The sequence below is a fragment of the Vulpes lagopus genome, chromosome X (genome assembly GCF_018345385.1).
Source record: "Vulpes lagopus strain Blue_001 chromosome X, ASM1834538v1, whole genome shotgun sequence".
Classification (NCBI taxonomy): domain Eukaryota; kingdom Metazoa; phylum Chordata; class Mammalia; order Carnivora; family Canidae; genus Vulpes; species Vulpes lagopus.
Window position 1 is genome coordinate 47,940,374 of NC_054848.1, and position 26,885 is coordinate 47,967,258.

The 26,885-nt window shown below is 37.8% G+C and overlaps 2 protein-coding genes and 1 long non-coding RNA gene across 3 annotated transcripts; 2 read left to right on the plus strand and 1 right to left on the minus strand.

Moving 5' to 3' along the window:
• Positions 1–669: 669 nt before the first annotated feature.
• LOC121483491 lies at positions 670–6,801 on the minus strand. Its single transcript, XR_005985738.1, has 3 exons — positions 6,695–6,801; positions 5,579–5,753; positions 670–983 (listed from the first exon to the last, which is right to left on the minus strand). It is a non-coding gene; the product is annotated as an uncharacterized LOC121483491 (long non-coding RNA).
• On the plus strand, positions 981–1,742 carry LOC121483490 (proline-rich nuclear receptor coactivator 2-like). The gene has a single exon (XM_041742093.1). The coding sequence runs from the start codon at positions 1,028–1,030 to the stop codon at positions 1,445–1,447; it is 420 nt and encodes a 139-aa protein (XP_041598027.1). The 5' UTR covers positions 981–1,027; the 3' UTR covers positions 1,448–1,742.
• Positions 6,802–11,399: 4,598 nt separating the features above from the next.
• Positions 11,400–16,225, plus strand: LOC121483489 (zinc finger X-linked protein ZXDB). Its single transcript, XM_041742091.1, has one exon. The coding sequence runs from the start codon at positions 11,537–11,539 to the stop codon at positions 13,952–13,954; it is 2,418 nt and encodes an 805-aa protein (XP_041598025.1). The 5' UTR covers positions 11,400–11,536; the 3' UTR covers positions 13,955–16,225.
• The last annotated feature ends 10,660 nt before the right edge of the window (positions 16,226–26,885 follow it).

Genomic DNA, 26,885 nt, shown 5'->3' on the forward strand with positions numbered 1-26,885 from the left:
CAAGTTCATTCTGTATATGATTGAGTCTCTTCCATATCCAACACTAAATTGCACATTGACTGTTGAAGACCTTACAGTCCATTGCAGGATCCTGGAATCTTACAACAGCCATATAGACCTTATTAAGTACTCATGGAATTGTTCTTCAGCGCTGTGTAAAATAGCTCTGATTCATCTGAAGTGTATATTAAGAAGGAAAGTGATCTTACAGGAAATACAACGTATCATTAGCAATCCATTATCCAAATAGACATCATTGCTTGTTTTACCAACCTGTGTCCCAAATGGTAATTCAGGGCACAGTTTTAAGATTACATCATGCATGGTACTAGTAGGAATAGTATATGTCTTTTTGCTGCTTATAAAAGGTTCTCTGAAATGTGGCACAGAAACAGACAAAACCAACTCCACCTGACTGGTACTACAAGATGAAATCAAATGTATAGTAACTAAGTAATTTAAATAATGAAATGAATGCCATCTAATTTACAATTCAAGCATTACATCATCTTTGAGGAAATTTTGGAATTCTAACCTGAAGTAGTCCTTCTGATGAAGCTATTATTTTTGGAAGAAATATCAACTAACAACCAGCGTTAGTACCTGTTCTACCATTGCTACTGTAAAGACTGGATATTGTATATGACTATTGGCTCTCAATTTTTAAAAGAAATTTTATATCATAGAGATGTAAACTTGTAAATATGTAAATAAATATTAATATATACATTTTTGGGGTCGGTAGAGGCGTAAGGAGGAGGTCGAGTCGGGACGCCGAGGTGGTCAGCAGCTAGCTCGTCGGTGCCCGACTTCTCTCAAGCTTGTGTGCTGAGGAGACTCCGATGTTGGCCTCAGCTCCTAGGCTGAACTCGGCGGGTCGGCCCATGAAAACTTCTGTATTGAGACAAAGGAAAGGATCCGGCAGAAAGCAACATCTCTTCTCCTGGGCTTGGCAGCAAGGACGGGGACAGGTGGTGGAAATCCTGCGATCCGAAAGGCAGACCGAAAGGTGACAAAGAAGCTGAAGATGGGTGGTGGAAAGAGGTATAACATTCCAGCCCCTCAGTCGAGAAACGTTAGTAAGAACCAGCAACAGCTTAACAGAGAGAAGACCAAGGATCAGAATTCCCAAATGAAGATTGTTCACAAGAAAAAAGAAAGAGGACACACTTACACCTCCTCAGCAGCTGCACGGCAGGCCGTGCAAAACGGGGGGAAGAACAAAAATTTTCCAAATAATCAAAACTGGAACTCTAGCTTATCAAGTCCCACTTTACTTTTTAAGTCTCAAACTAATCAGAACTACGCTGGAGCCAAGTTTAGTGAGCCACCATCACCAAGTGTTTTTCCTAAACCACCAAGCCACTGGGTTCCAGTTTCCTTTAATCCTTCTGATAAGGAAATAATGACATTTCAACTTAAAACCTTACTTAAAGTACAAGTATAAAATAAGATAAAATACTACTGTTTAAATTTAGTTATATTTAAGGGTAGTTGTCAGTTGTTTCAGACCAGATTCACTAGGGAATTAATCTGTGTAAAATTGCTAATTAATGTAGAAAACATTATTAGATTTCATCTTAACTGTTTTACGTGTAGTGTGCACTGTGATGTAATGGTAGTATCAGTGCAACTTGAAATAACTAAATTATTGATAATTGTACTTGATATTGTGTTCTCGATTGAGTAACTCTTAAATGAAACCTGTCAAATTTAGATTTGGTGAATGGTAATCAACTTTTCCCATTGTTTGTTGGGCACAAATACTAATTTAAGATTATCCTTCGTGGATCAGTAGATTTACTTGTTGGAAGCTAGTGAATCTGATTATAAGCATCCAGTTAAGACCTACAGGGATTGGGATCCCTGGGTGGCGCAGCGGTTTGGCGCCTGTCTTTGGCCCAGGGCGCGATCCTGGAGACCCGGGATCGAATCCCACATCGGGCTCCCGGTGCATGGAGCCTGCTTCTCCCTCTGCCTGTGTCTCTGCCTCTCTCTCTCTCTCTCTCTCTGTGACTATCATAAATAAAAAAAAAAAAAAAAAAAAAAAAAAAGACCTACAGGGATTGGAGTATAGTTGAATATCTAACAGTTTAAAGTCCTAGAAACACCCAAACCAGGAATATGACGACAACCCGATGCACTGCCAAAAAGAAAATGTGAGTTTTTCTTAGAGAATAGTTGCATTTTTGTAAAACTATACTGGTGAAATGTGGAAAAGGTCACTAGGGGCTATCTAATTTAGATGAGACCATATATCCCAATGGCCGTTTGTTTCATGCAGTGGGTGTCTGCCAACTAATGCACCAAAACCATTTCTTACAGAAACAGTATTTTGTGGTCACTGAGTAGCTTTCAAAATACATTTTTGTATTACAGCACTGCATAAGCTATTCTGACAGTGATCTGGTCTCAAATCATTCCCTGAAAAGCTTACGTGAAGTAGGGAGCTGTATAATGTGAGAGTTTTAAGTACCTTAGGAAAGAGCCATGTAAATATATGTAATAAACTTGTAGTATATGTAAAGTTTTGTTGGCATTTATCCTACCAAAATAGAATATTTTAGTATGAATTTGCTGAATGTAAGACCATGGACTCTGTTTTTATACTATGGCCTGATTTTAAAGGTCCAAAATAATTTGTTTTTAAAAGTTTGCCCTTGTGCTAAAGTGCCAGTGTATGTATAATTGGTCTGGTTGTAAACTATATTTCAAAGTAAATCCTAGTGTAATTAGTTTTATATAACTAAAGGTTTTAAGCTGCTAAAACACTTCCTATTTTTAAGAGAGGTGAGATGCAGTATGGGACTAATTTTTCTTTCTTAAGCCCAAAGATTAAACTATTAAAGGGTCCCTCCAACCTTAAAGATTCATTCTGGCTTTCAATAATTTTTGTAATCTATAATATGAATATAGTTTAGTGTATGATGTCAGTATATATATTTTTTGTTACTAGTCCAAGTGCAACCCAGGGGACCATTAATGCAAAAGATGTAATTTCTTCCATAATATCTTGATAACGTGTTTTACCTAAATATAACAGTTAATCCAACAGTAACTTACAAATCTGTATGGGAGACTCAATTTAAAAATTCTAATTGTAAGTACCCTATTCTAATTTGGTGGCTTTTTGACATTTTAAAGCAGAATGGCCAAATTGTATTTCCCCAGTTAAACTTAGATTGAGGTGATATTGCTCAAGTCAAATAATGCTATCCTAAAGTTTACATAGTACTTCATGTACATTTGTGAATTTCAAGCATGAAATTAAAAAATAAAATTGCCTCTCCCACCCCAAAAATATATATATTAATATATACATTTTTTAAAAAGTCCTAAAAAGTGCAACAAATAGTTGTGTGTGATTGGTAATGTCTTTTAAAAGATTTATTTATTTATTTATTTTAAATTTTTTATTTATTTATTTTAGAGAGACTATGGGCTGGGGGAGAGGCAGAGAGAGAGAGAGAGAGAGAGAGAAGCAGACTCCCTGCTGAACGTGAAGCCCAACTCAGGACTCGCAAACCTGAGATCATGACCTGAGCTGAAATCAAGAGTTAGATGTTTGCGACGTCTGGGTGGCTCAGTGTTTGAGTGTCTGCCTTCAGTTCAGGGCATCATCCTGGAGTCCTGGAATCGAGTCCCGCATCGGGCTCCCCATGGCGAGTCTGCTTCTCCTTCTGCCTATGTCTCTGCCTTTCTCTGTGTCTCTCATGAATAAATAAATAAAATCTAAAAAAAAAAAAAAAAAGCCAGTTAGATGCTTAAGTGACTGAGCTCCCCAGGTGTCCCATGACTGGTTACTTTTGTGTGAAAACAAAATTAAAACAAAAATAAAAGCTCTTTTGTGGGCTCTTGGGCCCCAAAATAGCATATAAGCCAGTGAAAAGGAAATAATGCATGAGTTGTATTCAGTAGTATATGTGTTTATTGGGAGCCTGAAAGAGACAAACACTAACAAATATTGGCTTTCCTGATGAGTCAAAAAATCATCAATGTCACATAAGAGCAATATCCTCAAGTTGGCTGGTAACTCTCTGACAGCAAGACATTTAAATATGCACTGGTTGTGTCTATCCACTACATATAGGATTCGGAGATGTCAGCATTTACTTTGGACAATATCTTTTTGGCAACTGTGTGTCAAGAACTGTGAAAGGTGTAAGTTTTTACCCAACTTGTAAACTAACAATTTGATCTGACAGTTTCATAGATACTGGAAGAAGATACAAGACACCTAAGTCAGACATAAAAAGGATGGTTTATTAGTCATTCCACAGCAGGTAGCATGAACTTCTTTGCAGTGGTTAGCCTCAGTCCCCAAGTCTCAGGCTAATGATAAGAAGCACTGCAGTTGTATGATATGCAAACAATGGGTTTGCATTATAGTGTACGAAACTCCATTGTTTTAAATGGACTTTTTAAATGGACATGTAGTAAACATCCTCAGAGGGTAGTACCATCTTTATGTTCCTGCATAGCACATATGTATGCCCTCTGTCCCAGAAGGAAACACAATCTCTACTTTCTTCCAAGGCTGTTTGTAACGCAAATAACATTGAAAAATAGTTTGGAACAAAAGCTCTTAATGTCTCCAATCAGAATTCAAGTAGAAATATAAGACCTATAAAGAATTGTCTCCAAACGATGACAAGATATTTCTAAGATTTATATGGAAATGCATAGGACTTATAATATCTGAAAGTATTTTGAAAAAGAATAACCATGCTGTAGGCCTTGCATTGCTAGTTTCCAAGACTTACTACAAAGCAATAGCATTGAGAAAAGTATGGCATTGGCATAAAGGTAGGCACATCGATCAGTTTAGGAGAAGAATCTGGAAATAGACCCATATGGATATAGTCAACTGATTGTCAACAAAACTGCAAAGTTAATTCAGTGGAGAAAAGATAGCGTAATCAGGGACTGATGCTACCACAATTGGTTAAAATAAATGATGGTCAATCCTTACTTTACACAACATACAAAAATTAAGACATTAGACTTGAATGTAAGAGCTAAGACTACAACATTTTTTTATAAGAAAAAAAATAGGACAAAATTTAAGTGAATGTGGATTTGGTAAAAATATCTTAAATAGGTTGCCAAAAATATGAAGTATAATAGACAAAATCAGTAAATTGGACCTCGTCTAAATTAAAATACTTTGTTCTACTACGGAGACTACCAGAAAAGTAAAAATTAAGACACAGAATGGGAGAAAATATCTGTGAAACATGTAACCATCGCAGGGCTTGTAATTTTAATATATAAAGAACCCTTAAAAGTCAATAAGTGGTAAGCAAACAACACAATTATAATGGGCAAATATTAGAACAGATTCTTCATCAAATAAGATAAATGGATGGCAGTTAAGCACATGAAAAGATGCTCAACATTATAATTAGGGAAATGCTAGTTAAAACTAAAATGATATACCACAATACACCTATTAGAATGGCTCAAATTAAAAAAACTGAAATTACTAGGGCTCCATGACTACATGACATGAATATATGTGGTTATGGATGTTTGGAAACAGTTGTGCAATTTCTTAAAATGATAAACATATACTTACCATACTGTTGCTCTTTTTATCTAGAAGAAGGGAAAGCATATGTCCACACAGTCTTGCACATAAATATTCATAGCAGTTTTATTTGTAATAGTCAAAAACTGGAAACATCTAGTAGCCAGTAAAGGCATCAAATTTTCTGACATCTACCATAGCAACATTTTTCTAGGTATATCTCCTAAAGCAAGAGAAACAAAAGGAAAAATAAACTATTAGGACCGCATCAAAATGAACAGCACAACAAGGAAAGACAACCTAATGAATGGGAGAAGATATTTGCAAATGACTTATCTGGTAAGGGGTTAGTATCAAGAATATACAAAGAATTTATACAACTCAACACCAAAAAATCAAATAATCCAATTAAAAATGGGCAGAACACATAAACAGACACTTCTCTAAAGAAGATATCCAGATGGGAAATAGACACATGAAAAGATGCTCAACATCACTGTGGAAAATGGTATGAGGGATTATCTCAAAGTTAAAAATATAACTACCCCATGATCCAGCAATCACACTGCTGGGCATTTATCCCAAGAATACTAAAACACTAATTCAAAGGGATACTTGCACCCTTATGTTTATAGCAACATTATTTACAATAGGCAAATTATGGAAGCAGCCCAAGTGTCCTTCAAATGATGAATGGATAAAAAAGATGTGATATATATGTATATATATCACATCATATAATATACATATGAATTATTCAGCCATGAAAAATAATGAAATCTTGCCATTTGTAACAACATGGATGGAGCTAGAGCGTATAATGATAAGTGAAATAGGTCATATGATTTCACTGGTATGTAGAATTTAAGAAACAAAACAAAGGAGCAAAGGGGGAAAAAACGGACAGAGAGAGAGAGAGAGAGAGAGAGAGAGAGAGAGAGACTAATCAAGAAACACACTTTAATCACAGAGAACAAACTGATGATTACCAGTGGGAAGGTAGTATGGGGATGGGTTAAATAAGTGATGGGGATTAAGGAGTGCACTTGTCTTAATGAGCAATGGGTAATGTATGGAATTGTTGAATCACTATATTTTACAGCTAAAACTAATATAACACCGTATCAAACTTTAAAAGTTTCACATTTCACATTTGTATCTCACCATTACCACAGTGGCAGTTATGAGAGCTGGACCAGGCAGCAGGTCCAAGCAGCATTTACAGGACAAACTCCCTGTTCATACACAAGTCCTCATGTACAAGGTCTGAGGGTGCCTGCAATAAGAAGCCAATTCAGTCATCTGTGTGAAAAGAAAGGTGTGGGCTGATTTGTTTTGTGTGGTTTCTGAGCCCAAGAGGTGAATATGCTTAATACACTGGTAATACTAGGAAGACAGTATAAGAGTACAAGAATGAGAAATTTTTACAATATTTTCCTCCTGACTAGTGGTATCTTATTCTATTAAATATAGGCCCACAGAAAGAAAAAGGTTTGGTTTGGTTTTGTTTTAGTGAAAATGTCTCTTCTCAATATAAGTTACAAGCCAATCGCTACAGAATGGACCGCTTGCCACTTATCAATGGCAAAAATATGTGCCATTTTCTCCCAACAACTTTTGTCCACTTTAGAGCCTAAAACCGGTTGAGATAAGTATAAAGAAACCACACACATTTCCAAAAATGGTAACTATATACGTTTTGTAAGTATAACAAAGGAATCTTATGCCCTGCTCCTCCATGGCTGGGGCTCTGCTGGGCATGATTTTATTTTTTTTATTTATTTATTTTTTTATTTTATTTTATTTTATTTTATTTTATTTTATTTTATTTTATTTTTGGGGGGGCATGATTTTAAATGAAATCCAAGCATCTTTTCTTCCTGTTTAGTTAGGTGTGGCTGCCAGGAATGCAGAGTAGCATTTAGGGTATAAAGTACTCTATTCTCAAGGACAACACTATAGTGAGAGAGACAATCTCACCATATGCCAAGGATCTCCTTGCAGGTGGAGCAGACAAGCCCTGGGTAGGACTAGAATGCAGGGCTCACAGGCTCTCTGCCCTAGCCTCATGATAACCCTTTGTGCCAGAGCCTGGGTTTTGCAGCAAAACTCAGTTCAGGCCAGGGAACCTTAGGTCCACCAAGAATCCTAAGTAGTCTATTAAGGCTTCTGCAGTGGCCAGTCCTACTTCTTTAATCATTAATTTACCAGAGAAATAACAGGATGATACTATTCCTTGGGTGAGCTAACAATAACCCTGGCAGGTAGGGTGTCTGCTATTCATGCACACTAAGAATAGAAGTGAATCCCTTAAACTGATAAAGTACACGAAGCCAATTATTAATGTAGTGCTTCTCCACTCTAAATTCACCCTTCAAAACATGCTTTCTGATAATAGACAAAATTTTTAGGTGTCTCTCCTTCAAAGTGACACAATGTTATATTTTCTCAGTAGAAGACACTGGAGGGAGATTGAAGGAAATGCCTCCCCTCTTATTTCCGGTTCTTAGAGGCATGGGTATGAGGATATTCTCAGTGCTCTGCCCCAGGCAGGAGACGAGAACAACTCTCCTCATTGAATGTGCAATCCTGGTGTGGCCTGGCGATCAGCTTTCTATGACTTTCTTCATAGAGACATCCTGTGCTCTAAACCACCTGCCCACTGATTCTCTCTGCTTACTTTCTCTACTGCTCCCCACTCTGCCCCCCTTACCTTCTGTCCAACAACAGGTTTATCCTCTCTAGTTCTCCCAGTGCTACAGCCCTCCCAACACCAAGGCCCTTCTGATTCTACATGCAGGACATTTTTAGCTCCAGGCCTCTAACTCCACCAGCATCCCTATTCCTACTACATGCCCAAACACAAGGCCACTAGTTGTGGCTTGTCCACATTGATGTGTTCCATAGGGTTGTGTCCTGCTTACCCTGTAACTGTAGACCAGCTCTGGTTCTGAAAACCAGCTCTAGTTCCCACAAACCAGCAAATTTCTCTGCCATCCAACAGTTTCTCCTATACTTTCTCCAATGAGGTGTGAATTCCAGCCTTGGAGAAGGGATTCCCCACTCCAAATTGGTCTATCCTTGAGTACTCTCTCTCAGCCCCAGAATACATAGTGATTTATGATACGTGTGTTGCTGTAAATAATTTGGAAAAGAGCAGACTTTTCAAACGTGGTTCACTGAGACAATCAGATATCCAAAGGCAGGGGTGGGTGGGGAATAGAACCCTACTCAACACCATACAAAAGCATCACTTGTGGGGGGATTAACACATAACTGTGAAAGACAAAACCATGACTATTTTAGAAGACAATACAGAGGATATGTTCACAGCCCCAAGGAAGGGACAGACTTCTTAAACAGATAAGCACTAATAATAAAGAAAAGAATGATAATTTGACTGTATAACATCTGTTCACAAAGCATAGCATAAAGAAAGTGAAAATGCAAGCAGCAGAGCAAGGGAATATTTTGGCCAAACATATAATCGAAGGACTAGTATTTAAAATACATAAAGAACTCAATAAATGAGTAAGTGAAGACGGAAAATAGAAGAATGGCTGACAGAGTTAAACTTGAAGAGTTCTTTCACAGGAGAGAAAATCCAAAGACTCATAAACATAAGAATATGCCAAAGCTGAACAGTAATAGTAAAAAAAAAAGAAAAAAAGAAAAAAAAAGTTTTGGCAATCTTACATGTAGGTGAAGATGTCTAGCAGCAAAAACTCTATGCTACTTGTGAAATGGTAAATTGGCACCACTACTACAGAAACCAATTTGGCGTCATCTCGAAAAGCTGAAGATATTCATACCCTATAGCCAAGTGAATGTGGTTTTGGAGGTATACCCAAGAGACTTTTACACATGTGTTCCATGGGAAATTTCCAGGAATGTTTACTGCAACATTGTTCATAGTAGTTAAAAACTAGAAACAAACAAACAAACAAACAAAACTAGAAACAACTCTAGTGTCCATCCACTGTAGAACTGTATAATTATATCATAATCACTTCACTAAAACTATACACTGGAATGCTAGTCAACAATGGGGATAAAGGATTTACAACTATCTTGAACAACTTGGATGAGTCTATCAAATCACATGTATTACATGATACGGTGTGAGAGAAACAAGCGATCAAAGGAAGCATGCAATTCAATTTATATAACTTAGTATAAACTATATTATTTAGGAATGTGTACAAAAAATGGTAAAGCTATAAAGAAAGCACTGAAATGATTATCGCAATGTCGGGATAATAACTTTATCTATAAGGAAGGGCACGGGTTGTGATTGAGAGGAATACTGTCGGTATCCAGGAAAGCTGGCAATGGTCTGTTTCTTGATCTTGATCCTAGATACATGGGTGTTTGGTTGTTTTCCTTGTTTTATTTTGTTTGTTTTGTTTTTGTTTTAAGGATTTTATTTATTCATTTGAGTGAGAAATGGTGAGAGTGCACATGAGCAGGACAGAGGGGCAGAGAGTGAGAGAGACAGAAGCAGTCTCCCAGTTGAGCAAGGAGCCTTTTTCAAAAATGACTTTATTAGGTTTTTATTTTTATAAGTTATCTAAATCTGGCAGATATGTTTTATGCACTCCTCTATATCTCAGATTTAAAAAATGGCTTCCTTTAAAAATGTAACAGAAGGAAAATATGTGAAGTAAAAATTTTGACGAGGTTTCAAATGTTAGGGATAATAAAATTGTTCTTCCTATCAAGAGATCAGCAAGTGTCCATTATCATTAAAAAGGGGGAAGTGGGGATTATTTAAACTATATGTATCCAATAATTTAGTCATCACTCTAAGCCTTTCCCTTGCTAGATATTTCACCATTTATTGGTATCATTTCCCAAATCACAGATGACAGACAAGTCGGAAAATCATCCTCATCATTAATACAATCAGTAAGGCATCACAGGCCAAATCCATTACAATGAGATTGGGCCACCACGCTGAAATGCAAGCAGGTACACCAGGACTATTGAACATGGTCATATGTGCATTTTTCTCAGTAGAGTCCATCACAGTGACTTAGGGTTTAATCTTACCTCGTTTAACTGGTACTCTGTCCAGAGACCTCCATGTGCTGGAGAATCTATCATTAACTGAGGAATGTTCTGAGGAATGCTGTGGGATTGGACATGAGATTTACCATGATGTAATGGCAAAGAGTTGGTTTAGGTTGGGCACTGTCTTGGAAGGACCCAGGAGTGGGTTGGGTTTTCCAGGATTCAGTATAAATTGTTTCATCTTCCAAGCTTTGCACTTCTAGGCTGAACAGTGGAAATCTGTTTTGGCCTCACCTCTTACTCATTCTAATTTCTGCATCAGCAAGCCAAAAAAAAAAAACGAACTGTAAGACAAATTTTCCTGAGGACCTTTTTCAAGACAGTTCTGGATATGGAAGCTATCCAGAAAAAAATAAAAAATAAATAAATAAAAAAGAAAAGGACATCATTTTCATTAGCATTTGCTAGCATTATGGTACTTTGATGTTGACACAAAGTGTTATTGTTCCAGGAATTTTCTCTCACTGGATTGATAAATCCAGCCAGCCAGCCAGGCAGCCAACCAGCAAACAATTTTTTTAAAAGCACCATACTTAGCACTGGGAGGGAGTGGGAGTGTTTATTTTGGTATATATAATGACACAGAGGTTTAAGTTGCATTTAGCAGATAGATTGCTAGGTTAAATGTACCGAATGAACTTTCATTTCCCCACCATCTGGGAAGACATCCTTGATTTCCTACAAATACTGGATGTAGAACTTACTTGTGCATACGAGGCTCTGCCTCTGGGCTTTCTATTCTGTTCCAGAGATCCAGTACCAGAATATTTAAATCACTGTGTCGTTAAACACGTTTTAATATCTGATAGGGCCAGTTTCTGCGCATTGCACATTTTTTTTTTTCCTTTCAGGAACGTGTTCGGGCCCGCGGCAGGGGGCGGGGTCGCGCCTCCTCCGCGGCTCTGGTTCCAGCCGAGCCTCACCGACTCGGAGATGGAAAGCCCAAGGCTGCTCCCGCCTCGAGGGACACGACAGAGCGGTGGTGCTGGCAGCCCCGCGGGCGGCAGCCGGTTCCACGGCGGCCCTGACCCGCGGGCTGGCCAGGTCCCCGCGCGCCGCCTCCTGCTGCTCCGGGGCCCCCAAGATGGCGGGTCCGGGAGGCGGCGCGAGGAGGCCCGCGCGGCCTCACGGGGCCCGGGCCTGAGCCCGATGGCGCCCAGGTCGGATTATGCTAGTGGCGGCGACAGCGATGACTTCTTCCTGGTGCTGCTGGACCCGGTGGGTGGCGATGTGGAGACCGCGGGCGATGGCCAGGCCGCAGGGCCTGTATGGAGGGAGGAGGCCGAGTCGGTCCCACAGCTGCAGCAGGGTGAGAGTGGCGCGAATCCCGCGGGCCGCCAGGCGCTAGGCCCCCGCTGCCTGTCTGCAGTCCCCGCCCCAGCCCCGGCCCAGAACCCGATCCCCGCCCCAAGTCTGGCACCCGCTGCGGCCTTCACGGGCACCGTCACCATTCACAACCAAAACCTACTCTTGCGCTTCGAGAACGGTGTCCTCACCCTGGCCACACCCCCGCCGCCAGCCTGGGAGCCTGAGGTCGCGCCTGCCCCTCAGCCTGGGGGTCTGATGGCTCCGCAAGCGGGGGTCCCGCACGCCGCGCAGCCCAACGACTGCCCTGAGCTGCCGCCCGACCTCCTGCTGGCCGAGCCGGCTGAACCGGCGCCGGCCCCAGCGCCTGAGGAGGAGGCAGAGGGCCGGGCCGCAGCCGAGAGTCCCCGCAGGCCGCTGGGCCCGGGCCCGGGCGTGGTGCTGTACCTGTGTCCCGAGGCGCAGTGCGGACAGACCTTTGCCAAGAAGCACCAGCTGAAGGTGCACCTGCTGACTCACAGCAGCAGCCAGGGCCAACGGCCCTTCAAGTGCCCCCTGGGCGGCTGTGGATGGACTTTCACCACCTCCTACAAGCTCAAGAGGCACCTGCAGTCGCACGACAAACTGCGGCCCTTTGGTTGCCCTGCGGAGGGCTGTGGCAAGAGCTTCACCACGGTGTATAACCTCAAGGCGCACATGAAGGGCCATGAGCAGGAGAACTCGTTCAAATGCGAGGTGTGCGAGGAGAGCTTCCCCACTCAGGCCAAACTCAGCGCCCACCAGCGCAGCCATTTCGAACCTGAGAGGCCATACCAGTGCGCATTTTCCGGCTGCAAGAAGACGTTTATCACAGTGAGTGCCCTGTTTTCCCATAACCGTGCCCATTTCAGGGAACAGGAACTCTTTTCCTGCTCTTTTCCAGGCTGTAGCAAACAGTACGACAAGGCTTGTCGCCTGAAAATTCACCTGCGGAGCCACACAGGTGAGAGACCTTTCCTTTGTGACTTTGACGGCTGTGGCTGGAACTTCACCAGCATGTCCAAACTCTTGAGGCACAAAAGGAAGCACGAGGATGACCGGAGGTTCATGTGCCCTGTGGAAGGCTGTGGGAAATCTTTCACAAGGGCTGAGCATCTGAAAGGCCACAGCATAACCCACCTGGGCACAAAGCCTTTTGTGTGCCCTGTGGAAGGCTGCTGTGCCAGGTTCTCTGCTCGCAGTAGTCTCTACATTCACTCCAAGAAACACTTGCAGGACGTGGACACCTGGAAAAGCCGCTGCCCAGTCTCTACTTGTAATAAGCTCTTCACATCCAAGCACAGCATGAAGACCCACTTGGCCAAAAGGCACAACCTTGGCCAGGATCTCTTAGCTCAGCTAGAAGCTGCAAATTCTCTTACGCCCAGCAGTGAACTTACCAGCCAGGGACAGAATGACCTCAGTGATGCAGAGCTAGTGTCTCTCTCCTCTGATGTGCCTGGCAGTAGCTCCGCTGCAGTGCTGGACACAGCATTGGCAAACTCTGGAATCTTGACTATTGATGTGGCTTCTGTGAGTTCAACTCTGGCAGGGAGCCTCCCTGCTAATAATAATAATTCATTAGGGCAGGCTGTGGACCCTCGGGCCTTGATGGCCATCAGTGACCTTCCTCAGAGTCTGGATACCTCTCTCTTTTTTGGAACGACAGCCTCTGGTTTTCAGCAGAGTCCCTTAGATATGGATGATGTCTCAAGTCTAAGTGTGGGGCCATTGGTATCTCTGGGCTCTTTGGCTATGAAAAACTCGAGTCAAGAGCCCCAGGCTTTGACCCCCAGCAGTAAGCTTACAGTGGACACAGATGCTCTGACTCCTTCAAGCACCCTTTGTGAAAACAGTGTCTCAGAACTACTGACGCCAACCAAAGCAGAATGGAACGTACATCCTGACTCTGACTTCTTTGGACAGGAGGAAGAGACCCAGTTTGGATTCCCCAGTGCAGCAGGAAACCATGGTTCTCAGAAAGAAACAGATCTTATCACGGTGACTGGCAGCTCATTTTTGGTATGAACTAACTATTAATTCCTTGCCACGTGGCTTATTCTTGTGAATTACACTCCATTTTAAGGATATTCTGGACTAAATGTTTAAATCCAGTAGTCATTTCTTATAGGTTTGAAAAAGAACAAAGCCCTGGGCTACAAGTCTGGAGATTTAAATTATGATCTTGACTCTGGAACTGTCGAGTTGTGTGACCCTGAGCAAGTCACTTAATCTATCTGAGCCTTAATTTCCTTATTTATAAAATGAGGTGGTTTGAATTGATTGTTTCTAAGGTCTTTTTAACTCTGTATTTAATGATTTTGTGTTCTTTCTTGAAAATTTTAGGAAATCGTCTTTACATGATTTACTATTGCATGTGCTTCTAATGTAATGAAAATGCATTGAGAGTTAATGATCAGAGATTGTGGAAATGGTGTTTAACTTTAAAATTTTAATGGAAATTTTACAGAATGTTAAATATTTCTAAAATTTCATGATAGATCTTTAAGAAAGAAAACTAAAAATATGGTTTAGTTCTATTTACCTCCTTATTCTTCTTGCTTTTTTTCCCAATGGAAGGCTGTATTTGGAAAATGCCAGAGCTTTGATATGATAAAAACCCAGAAATCGTTTTATTGTGGTGTTGGATAAGTGGCCTTAAATAAGTCATGTAGGTAGCATCAGTAGGCTTCAGTTCCGTAGCTGTAAAATGGTCATTATAATGTACACATACCTGGTGCATCATAGACTTATTTTTCTATCCCAGGAGTTAGTTTTTTGGGGAGAATGTTATGGGTTTTGGCATGTTTTAGCGACTCTTTATCTTCTTTCCTACCCCTCTAATTCCTTCCTCAAAGAGGAGAAATTAGCATATTTCACTATAACATTTATGCAGGCAATAAACGTTTATGAAGTTTAAGTAGTGGGAAGGGAATCTCTTTCTTCCACAAAGAAGAAGGATTTTTCTCCATACATTTCTTGTGTAACATTGGCCACAAGTCTCTTAGTCTGAATTATATAGTATATAGTATATTTGCTCTGCATTCAAAGCTGGCCCGTAGAGTGAATATATAGAGCCTGTGATTCCAAGATAATCTGGGAATGGATCAGGGTGAAATTTTCTCCCTCTGTGTCTCAGAGAACTCATTGCTTGCCTTCTCCCTGAGTTGGAATGAGAGGTTTCATTTGCATTTTTAGTAAATATTGTCTGTCTTACTTGAGTATAGTATTTTAGAGTTGATGTAGCACTTTCACAACTTATATTTGAGCCTCACAATATTGTGAGATAGTTGTGGCAAAGTTTTAACTATAACATATGGAAAATTAAAATTTACCTAAGTCACATTATAAATGAATTTTATATTTATTATACACATATTTATTTATTTACTTATTTATTTATTTACTTCAACGCCCATTTTATTCTTCTGAGTTCCAGGATCACTTTTGTTTATAACCACCTGTCTTGTTCCATTGTAATTGATGTCTCTTCCCTTCTTCAGGCTCTGTTCTCTCTCCAAACTATTCTCTAACATCTGCATACCAGTTTCTGTCATGATTTTTTCCTTTTAAATTTTAATTAGGTCATTTTCATGGTAACCATCTCTCAGCCATTCCCTTCATGGCCCATTTTTCAGTCACAGTATTTACTGCAAGTCTGAGTATGCATTACGAAATTATTTTCTGGATTTAGATGTCAATGTGTTTCTATATAAATCAAATGATAATGGGGATTTTTTTGTTGGGTTTCCATGAGACATGTTCTTTTACTTTTCTAAATTTTGTCACCATGTTGTTCTGCTAGCAAACACTATTTGTTGCTCTGAAACATTCTACCCCAGTGCTGCTTGCATGTAGATGTTTGTGGATGACAATTAGAGCACTTTTGCAGGCACTTTATTATTTGCCACTTTGAAATGCAACTGTGCTATCTGTTTTTTAAATTGGTTGTGCTCATTCAGTGAAAAAGCAAGTATATACATAAATTTGTAATTCAAAGAAGTGGTCAGAGTATGATTGTTTCTAACTATTTAACAGTTATCCCTCAGCACTTTGGAGAGATTTTAAGCCCATTTTAGAAATGTGTTGTCATTAGTTAAGTCCCCTTAAATAGACTTTTCCTCTTTTCCTACAGATAGGAATATAGAGGTCTGAGGTAAACATGTAAGTTATATATATATAACTTACTGTTAAGATATATAACCATAGGGGATCCCTCGGTGGCTCAGCAGTTTAGTGCCTGCCTGCCTTTGGCCGAGGGCATGATCCTGGAGTCCCAGGATCCGAGGCCAGCATCGGGCTCCCTGCATGGACCTGGTTCTCCTTCTGCCTATGTCTCTGCCTCTCTCTCTCTCTCTCTCTCTCTCTCTCTCTCTGTGTGTGTGTGTGTGTGTGTGTCTCATGAATAAATAAATTTTTAAAAATTAAATAATTTTTAAGAATATTTTAGATAATAATAATAATTAAGAATATTTTATTGATTAAATATTTATTATTTTAGATAATAATAATAATTAAGAATATTTTATTTTTTTACCATAAGAATATTTTAAAATTATTTCACTTTGTTTCTTTAATCCCCCAATCCTCTTTCTTTCCTTTAAAAACTATTATATTCTGTGGAATTTTCAATGGACAAATATTACATTCCTTGAAGATAAAAAATCTTGTAGTTGTTTTTGGGCTCACACAGTTTCTTTCAATCTATTTGTTCAAAAGATTTCTTTTTTCAGTACCATTTTCCCAGTAAGATGGTGGAAATGGCATAATGTTACAGTCAGAAGTGTAACTGCAAACATAATGGCTACATTTCTGTTCGTGTTGGCATAAAAATGCCATTTAAAAAATAATGGAACATGATTCAGTGTTATCCCATTTGCCTTACATACCTCTTAAGTCTTTGGTTTCAATTTTGCCAATTGAAAACGCTGTATCAAAATGCTTTGCGGAAAGATTTGCATCCAGGGAACTCTGTTGAACATGGTCATCATAAGCTAAAATATGTTAAGCTTGACATTTTTATCATTTCATTATAGTATTACATAATTGAAAGTCTAGCAGAAGTAAAACTTGATAGAATATGGGGATCACTTTTCTTTGTGGATTAAATCTTCATATTACCATCCAGGAAAAATAAGAGAAGACTTGGTATAATAGGGTATTCATGACTACTCTTTGATTCCAGATAAAACATTGATTAACCCCCTTTTTGGGAATACTCATAATCCTTTAGTAATTATTGATACCAAACAGATCCACTTGATATTCTTTTAAGGACTTTATTTATTTATTTGAGAGAGAGCGAGAATGAGAGAGAGAGGATGAGAGCAGTAGCATGAGCTGGGAAGGAGCAGAGGAAGAAGCAGACTCCCCACCTAGTGGGGAGCCAGATGCAGGACCTGATCCCTGGACTCTAGGATCATGACCTGAGCCAAAGGCAGACACTTAACCAACTGAGCCACCCAGGCGCCCCCACTTGATAATTTAGATATAGCTCACTCAAAATATGTGCTAATGAAAATATAAGGCTGAGCTAAAATTTGTGTATATATTGCTTTTGAACAAAAGTTTTTACTGGCAATTTAAAAAACTAAAATGTGTTGGGGACTTAGAGAACAGATTATCTAAGCTCTTTGTCAGAACACAACTATATCTAAAAAGCAAAGCACGTACTACAAATGAATTTTTATATTTGTCAAATCTGGGTTGACAGGGCCTTTGGTAATAGCTTTTAAGCTAAGAACCTCACTGTATATTTCAAGTTAATTTACTGACTACATACAAAATACAAGGTAGAGTACTAAGAATATAGAGAAGTAAAATGTAAGCCACATCTTAAAATTTTGGAAAGGACATAGGAATTCAAATATCAAATATTTCACAACTAAACAATATCAGGAAACATGACTTCAGACACCAAGTTAGTGGCTTGGAAGAAAAGAGGGGGGCAGTATCAATGATTTAATGGATGGTTAGATTTAGTTATGCTGAGAAGAGAGTAGATGAATTCTAGCCAGGGAGAAAAGCACAGGAATGAATTTGAAATGGAATAGTCCACACGACACTGGGAGAGACCATCTAGTTCAAATGCAGGGCTCATGTTTGGTAAATTTGGAGTGTTAGGGCTAGACTGCCAGTATGGAGCCTAACTCTAAAGAGCTATGAAAATCAATCATAGTGGGTAGGCCTTTATTATGAGCATGGTTAAGACCCAGGGAAGATATTTAAGAAAGAAAGTCAAATGATGAATATACAGAAAGTTTAATATAGTAGAATACATAATGTGGATTTGATGGAAGGGAATAAAATCATTTAGGAGTCTATTGTAAAATAATTTCAGTGTATTGTGATGACTTGATGTGGAAACATGGCAGGAAGTGAGAGATATTGGAGATATTCCCAAATTGAAGAAACAAATGTAATTTGGTGACTCACTGAATATATGAGAAAGAAAAAGAAGCAAAAGCATCAGAAAAAGAGCAAAAATGGGTGACTGGGTGGCTCAGTTAAGTGACTGACTTTTTAAAAAAAGATTTTATTTATTTATTAATGAGAGACATACAGAGAGGCAGAGACAGAGAGAGAAGCAGGTTCCCTACAGGGAGCCTGATGTGAGACTGGATCCCCTGACCAGGGATCATGCCCTGAACCAAAGGCAGATGCTCAACCGCTCAACCGCTGAGCCACCCAGGCATCCCAAGTGATTGACCCTTGATTTCAGTTCAGGTCATGATCTGAATCTCATGAGATCAAGTTCCACATCAGGCTCTGCGCTCAGCAGGGAGTCTGCTGGAGATTCTCTCCCTCTCTTTCTACTCCTCCCCCTGCTCACACTCTCTCTCACTCTCTCTCTAAAACAAACAAATCTTCAAAAGAAAGCAAGATCAGAAATGACTAAGGATTTCTTGGAGACTGTAAAAATTATATTTCATTATCACAAACAAGAAGGGTATTGAAATCTTTTCAGGAGCACATATGAAAAAAAATGATTCTGGTATGTTTAATTCATTGGGAAGTGATAAGTCATCATTACCTGCTCTGCTGTAAACAATACATATTGAGGATTATACACAATATTAGACTGGGGGCCACTTCATCTTCGCTGGTTCCTGTTCTCAAATTCACATTTAATGTTTACACTTTTTTGCCTTTGAGTATTTACAGTCCTCTTCAATATTTTTTTAAAGATTTTATTTATTTATTCATGAGAGACACAGACTGAGAGAGAGAGGCAGAGACACAGGCAGAGGGAGAAGCAGGCTCCATGCTGGAAGCCCGATGTGGGACTCCATCCTGAATCCCAGGATCATGCCCTGAGCCAAAGGCAGATGCTCAACTGCTGAGCCACCCAGGTGTCCCAGTCCTCTTCAATCTTATGCCACATCTCCACAATACTCTGCATCTAAATAAGCTTACACTTTTCCCTACTATGGATATTCCACAGATACTTTGTGGTATCTAGTAATATAATAATTTCTCAATAATTTGGGAGATGCTGCTTAGTTATTGATTTCAATAGTTCCTCAATATAAACCTTGTAAGAATAAGTTTTACGTAAATTTTTCTCAGACGGAAAGAGATAGGAGTAGGATTGTCTAAAACTACCATGTGATCTTTGGGGCTTCTTACTTATAATTCCCTATGTCATTGACTGATATGGTGTAAGAACTCAGTCATAGGAATCACATCCTCTGTTATCCACTTACCCCAAAATATTTTGTACTTTTCATTACCACTATTGGTGATAACTCAGAAGGAATGAAGTCCAAAGAAAAAGCAAGAATAAATAAGTAGCACAAATAAATACCTGGTGATTACATTTTATTTGATGGTGAATTTGCTATCCTACATTGTCAACAGAACACTTCATCTCATTCTACTTTTCTGTTGACATATATGGACCTGGAAAACACAGTATCTGTCACTTGACCTACAAAAAATAATTTAGTATTTTAAATAATCAGCAAATGATGCTTTTTTTGTTTTTGAATAACATCACTTTTTAAAATATTTTATTTTCATCATAAAAAGTAAGCCTCCACATAGTTTCCTATCACATTGTTCACTTGTATTTCTTTTCTTCCATGTTTTTTGTTTTCAGCATAAATAAATATTAATAAAGGTGAATGAGGAGAGAAACAATAGTTGAAATAATCCTAACCATAGAGGGTAGTCATTGATTGTTTTTCTCTTTTCTTTTTTTTTTTTTTAGTCATTGATTCTTAAGAACACTGTTAAGATGTGAATTCCTTGGGAATATCTCGTTATCAGTTTATTAAGCAGCTGATAATTATTGAGTGATTGCTCTGTGGGAAACACTATGAATTAAAATATAAAAGTATATTTAATCAATTCATTTAAACAAGTATTTCGAGCATATATTTGACAAATTTGCCCTTGTGCTCATACACATTAAGATATAGACAATGAGATAAAAAAATAGGCAATGAAAATAACGTATAATCTAGTTCTAAATGTTTTTATTTTGGAATAATACAGATTTAACTAAAATAGCAGTTGTCATTCTCAGCATATGGATTATTAGTGATGAGGCAAAAATCAAAGCACATTTTATCAAAAGCTATTTCAAAAAATTCTAAGAATCTAAAATTTAATCTGGGATGCAGCAATTAGGGTAAACTATCCTAAATTAAAATTTACACAGACTTTTGAATGGTATCTTAAATAATTACAACAAAATCCTTTGGGAAATAAATTTTAAATTTTGCTTTATTTTTAGTTATTCTAGATTAGAATCCTGCATGTAGTAAGTGTTCATATGTGTACACATACACATACATACATATATCTGAAAGTGATATTTTGAAATTGTATAAAAACATATTACTTTCAAATTAATTAGCATGCAAATAAATGGTACTAAACTAAATAAAATGTCCTCATATTAGACAAAGTAAACTTAATTTCTGAAACAGAAATCCCACAGACTTTAATTAGAAAGTATTTCTTTCATGTAGGTACACTAGTTGAAAGGAGGGTTATATAAATTTAATATGATATTTAGGACTGAGAACTGGAATTCTGCATGGAGAATCCTGAGAATTCACCAATCATGTGCTAAGTGTCAGGGTAATCATAAGGCAATCATTTAGGATTCTGAATAAAATATAGGTAACTTAATACATTTGGAAAGAGGAACAAAGTACACCATGGCAAAATAAAACTCTCTTTAGTGCAAACACTGTTTCCAAGATGCAAAACAACTACAAATGGTAGCAGAAACAAAGACATTTCAGCTTTCAAGCATTCTAACTTTGGGATAAAACCAATAAATTATTAACCTTTATCAAGACTTCTTTCCCTTTCCAGTTTATGCTGCAGTCTGTGTGAAACTACATTACACTGGATGTGGAAAAAAGTAGCTGTGTCACATGTCTGTTTGTGAGGAAATCAGCCAAAATAGAAAGCTGAAATGGAATTTCCACAGGCAATGACTCAGTGAATAGACCAGCAGTTATCCTAGGCTAGTTCTAATTTTAGAATATGTGCTGCTGGATGGAGTGAGAACTTTTTTTCCTCTCAATTCATGTTGGCATTCTAGTTAATACTAAATTTAGCAGTTGGTGTTTCTAAGAAATTCAACAATTTTCCCTGTAAAATTACCTTATTCCCTGTAAAATTACCTTAAGTTCCTTTTTTTTTTTAAGATTTATTTATTTATTCGTGAGAGACACAGACTGAGAGAGAGAGAGGCAGAGACATAGGCAGAGGGAGAAGCAGGCTCCTTGCAGGGAGCCTGATGCGGAATTGGATCCCGGATCCCCGGACCACAACCTGAGCCGAAGGCAGACACTCAACCGCTGAGCCACCCAAGCGTCCCTTACCTTAAGTTCCTATGCTTCTTAGAGCTAATTTCATTTTATTGTTAATTATCAATAGTATCAATAAAAATTGTATCAGATGCCATGATATACTAAGAGAAAAAGAGACAAGTCATATATTTTTATTGTCTCACTTTTCAAATTGCTGTTATGTAAAACCTGTTTTTCTCCTTTTTTGTTATTAGAGGACTCCCTTTCCCACTTGGGTATGTCACTGTTGTTTATGTAATCCTGCTGATTAATCTGATATATTTTAGAGCATGTAATATAGTCCATTTTTAGAAGACCTGTCTACAATACTGAGTTTTTAGATGAGACCCTAAAAATTTGGTTGACTTGTATTTTATTGGGTTTTTTTATAAGCATTGGAGAGTCCTTTTCACTACTTAAATCTACTGTGTATTATAAAAACTCACTGCTCACAGGAAGTTTTGCAAGATGATCCTGATTGTCCTTCAAAACTTCAGATCTCTTTTGGGGCAAAAATTCCTCAAAGATGAAATGGTACCTGAATTTACAAAAATAATTGAGGATTCTCCCCAAAAATCGATATGAGAAAATAAAATTGAAACAGCAACAGGTTAATTTTGTTTTATAGCCAAATGTTTTGACTTTTTCTAAGTGCCTTTGGTTGACAACATCTGGATAAAAGCACAATGGCAATTTTGAAACATGCCTAGTATTTTCCAATTGCAGTTAGTAATACAAAATTTTCAAATAGATGTTATTATAACATTGGTCATCTGTCTAATACCATCTGGCTTTCAGAAATTTAATGAAGAGAGTAAAAAGTAAAAAGTTTTCAAAATTTAGGCCCTGCCTATGAAATGGCAGAATGTGCTCACATTAGATGTCACTAATTACTTCACATGGCAGATAATCTTGGTAATTGGTGCTTTTAACTATTTCTACTTTAAATATTCTTTAAAGTGGATTATTAATTTTTAGAGTATTCACTTTTATAAGTATTTCTCGTATATTTTGAATATCTATATCAGATATGTCATTTGCAAATATCTTCTCCCATGCCATAGGTTGCATTTAGTTTTGTTGATTATTTCCTTCGCTGTGCAGAAGCTTTTAATTATGATGAAGTCCCACTAGTTTATATTTACTTTTACTTCCCTCGCCTAAGGAGACATACCTAGAAAGAAGTTGTTATGGACTGTGTTAAAGAAGTTATTACCTGTGTTCTCTTCTACGATTTTTATGGTTTAAGGTCTCACATTTAGGTTTTTAATTGATTTTGAATCTATTTTTGTGTATGGTGTAAGAAAGTAGTCCAGTTTCATTCTTTGGCATGTTGTCCAGCTTTCCCAAAATCATCTTTTTGAAGAGACTGTCTTTTTTCCCACTGGATATTCTTTGCTGATTTGTTGAAGATTAAGTTATCATATAATTGTGGGTTCATTTCTGGATTTTCCATGCTATTCCATTGATCTCTATTTTTGTGCCTGTACCATACTGTTTTGATTTCTATAGCTTTGTAGTATAACTTGAAGTCCAGAAATGTGATGCCTTCAACTTGACTTTTCTTTTCCAAGGTTGATTTGGCTACCTGGGGTCTTTTGTGGTTTCATACAAATTGTGGGATGGTTTGTTCTAGGTCTATGAAAAATGGGTAGTATAGACATTTAAACAATAAAAACCCTTCCAATCCATGAGCATGGAATATCTTTCCACTTCTATCCTCCATCTTAAGTTTCTTTCATCAGTGTTTCATAATTTTCCCTCACTAGAAAATAATTTTCTGAGTATAGGTCTTCCACCTCTCTAGTAGGTTCATTCTTAAGTATCTTATTGTTTTTGGTGTGATTGTAAATTAGATTGAATCCTTAATTTCTCCTTCTGCTGCTTCCTTATTGGCATATAGAAATGCAACAGATTTCTGTACATTGATTTTGCATCTTGCAACTTTACTTTATTGAATTTGTTTATCAGTTCTAACAGGTATTTTTTGTTTTTAATCTTTCAGGTTTTCTATATATAGTATCATGTCATTTGCAAATAGTGAAAATTTTACTTTTTCCTTGCCAACTTGGATACTAAAAGGGATAAAATTTATAAAAATGAACACCCTAAAAACTAATAATCCACCTTAATGAAAGTTTCTTTTTGTTATTTGATTGCTGAGGATAGGACTTATAGTACTATGTTAAATAAAAGTGGTAAGAGTGGACATCCCTCTCCTGTTCCTGACTATAGGGAAAATGTTCTGTTTTTTTTCCCTATTGAGGATGGTATTAGCCATAGGTTTTCCATATATGGCTCTTATTATGTTGAGGTATGTGCCCTTTAATCCTGTGGTGATAATTTTTTACACGATGTTGTACTTTGTCAAGTGCTTTTTTTGCATCTATTGAAATGATCATATGTTTCTTATCCTTTTCTTTATTAATGTGATGTATCATGTTGATCAATTTGTGAATATTGAACCACACTTGCAGACCAGGAATTAATCCCATTTCATTGTGATGAATGATATTTTAATGTGTTGTTGGATTTGGTTTGCTAGTATGTTATTGATAATTTTTGCATCTATGTTTATCAGGGATATTGGCCCATAGTTCTCTTTTATATTGTTGTTTCTATCTGATTTTGGTTTCTGGGTAATTCTGGCCTCAGAATGAATTTGTAAGTTTCCTTCCTTTTCAATTTTTGGAATAGTTTGAGAAGAATAGGTATTAACTGTTCTTTAAATGTTTGAATTCGCGTGTGAGGCCATATGGCCCTGGGCTTTTGTTTGTTTTGAGTTTTTAAATAGATACAATTTTGTTACCAGTTATAGGTCTGTTCAAGTTTTCTATTTCTTCCTGTTTCAGTTTCAGTAGTTTATATGATTCTAGGAATTTATCTATTTCTTCCAGGTTGTCCAATTTGTGGCATCTATTTTGTCATAATATTCTCTTATAATTGTTTGTATTTCTGTGGTGTTTGTTATTATTTCTCATATCTCAATTGGGATTTTATCTTGGTCCTTTCTCGTTTCTTTTTGATAAGTCTAGGTAGGGGTTTATCAATTTTATTAATTTTTTCAAAAACTAGCTCATGGTTCCATTGATCTGTTCTATTGTTTGTTTTTTTTCCATTTCTGTATCCCTTATTTCTGCTCTAATCTCCATCTTTTACTTCCTTCTTTTGGCTTTAGATTTTGTTTGTTTGTTTTTCTAGTTCCCTTAGGTGTAAGAGTAGGTTGTTTATTTGAGATTTTTCTTGCATCTTGATGCAGCCTTGTATTGCTATGTACTTCCCTCTTGGGATCACCTTTGCTACAAACCAAAAGGTTTGGACCATTGTGTTTTCATTTTCATTTGTTCCTTTGTACTTTTTTATTTCTTCTTTGACTTCCTGGTTGACCCATTCATTGTTTAGTAGCATGTTCTTTAAAATCCATGTATTTGTGCTTTTTCCAATCTTTTTCTTGTAGTTGACTTCTAACTTTATAGCGTTAATGGTCAGAGAAGATGCATTGTATGATTTCAATTTTTTTGAATTTGTTGAGGCTTGTTTTGTAGGCTACAATGTGATCCTTTTATTCCTATAAATTTATTTTTATTGGTGTTCAATTTGCCAACATATAGAATAGCACCCAGTGCTCATCCCATCAAGTGCCCCACCCAGTGCCGGTCACCCAGTCACCCCCACCCCCCACCCACCTCCCTTTCTACCATCCCTAGTTCGTTTCCCAGAGTTAGGAGTCTCTCATGTTCCATCTCCCTGTCTGATATTTCCCACTCATTTTTTCTCCTTTCTCCTTTATTCCCTTTCACTATTTTTTATATTCCCCAATTGAATGAGACCCTATAATGCCCACCATTTGCTTCCATGTGGATGGAACTGGAGGGTATTATGCTGAGTGAAATAAGTCAATCAGAGAAGGCTACTATGTGATCTATTCTGGAAAATGTTACATGTGTACTTGAAAAGAATGTGTATTCTGGTGCTTTACGATGGCATGTGCTGAATATATCTGCTAAATCCATCTGGCCCAACTGCCATTCACAGCTATTGTTTCCTTATTGATTTTCTGTTTAAATGATGTGTCCATTCATGTAAGTGGGGTATTAAAGTCCCCTGTTATTATTGTATAACTACTGATTTGATCTTTTATGTTTGTTATGAACTGTGTTATGGAATTTGGTGCTTCTATGTAGGGTATATAAATATTTAAAATTATTATATCTTCTTGTGGAATTGTCCCCTTTATTATTACATAGTGCCTTTTTTGTCTCTTCTCACACTCTTTGTTTTAAAGTCTACTTTTTTTGATCCAAGAAGGTGGTTGTGGAGTAGAACCCTAGGCTCACCCAGTCCCAAGAACACAACTAGAGACTGAAGAGGGAGCACACAGGGGAATGCACAAGGAAAACGTTTCCTCATAGCCATTTGCTGGGAAAATGAGAGGGACTGAATTTTGTGAGTTCTTGCAACCAATGGGGCCTAAAGCCTGGAATGCAGAAAGATATATGCAAATGACATATCTAATAAGGGGCTAGTATCCAAAATGTACAAAGAGCTTACAAAACTCAATACCCAAAAAACAACCCAATTAAGAAATGAGCAGAAGACATCAACAGACATTTCTCCAAAGAAGACATACAGGTGGCCAACAGATACAAAAATAAGATGTTCAAAACCCCTTATCATCAGGGAAACACAAAACACAATGAGATAACTCACATTTCTCAGAATGGTTAAAATCAACAAAACAAGAAACAACAGATGTTGGTGAGGAAGTGGAGAAAGGGGAACCCTCTTGCATTGTTGATGGGAATGCAAACTGGTGCAGTCACTGTGGTAAATAGTATAGAGGTTCCTCAAAAATTAACAACAGAACTACCCTATAATCCAGTAACTGCACTACTTGGAATTTTCCTCAAAGAATAGAAAAATACTAATTCAAAGGGATATATGCACCTCAATGTTTAAAGCAGCATTATCTCCAGTACCAAATTATGGAAACAGCCCAAGTGTTCATGGACTGATGAATGGATAAAGAATGGATAAAGATGTGGGATATGTGTGTGTGTGTGTGTGTGTGTGTGTATACATATAAAGATGTGGGATATATATATATATATATATGATATATATATGCCAATAAAGAATAAAATTTT

What these genes read in the sequence shown, in the direction of transcription:
- LOC121483490 (XM_041742093.1), top strand. Translation starts at nt 1,028, where the DNA reads ATGGGTGGTGGAAAGAGGTATAACATTCCAGCCCCTCAGTCGAGAAAC.
- LOC121483489 (XM_041742091.1), top strand. Translation starts at nt 11,537, where the DNA reads ATGGAAAGCCCAAGGCTGCTCCCGCCTCGAGGGACACGACAGAGCGGT.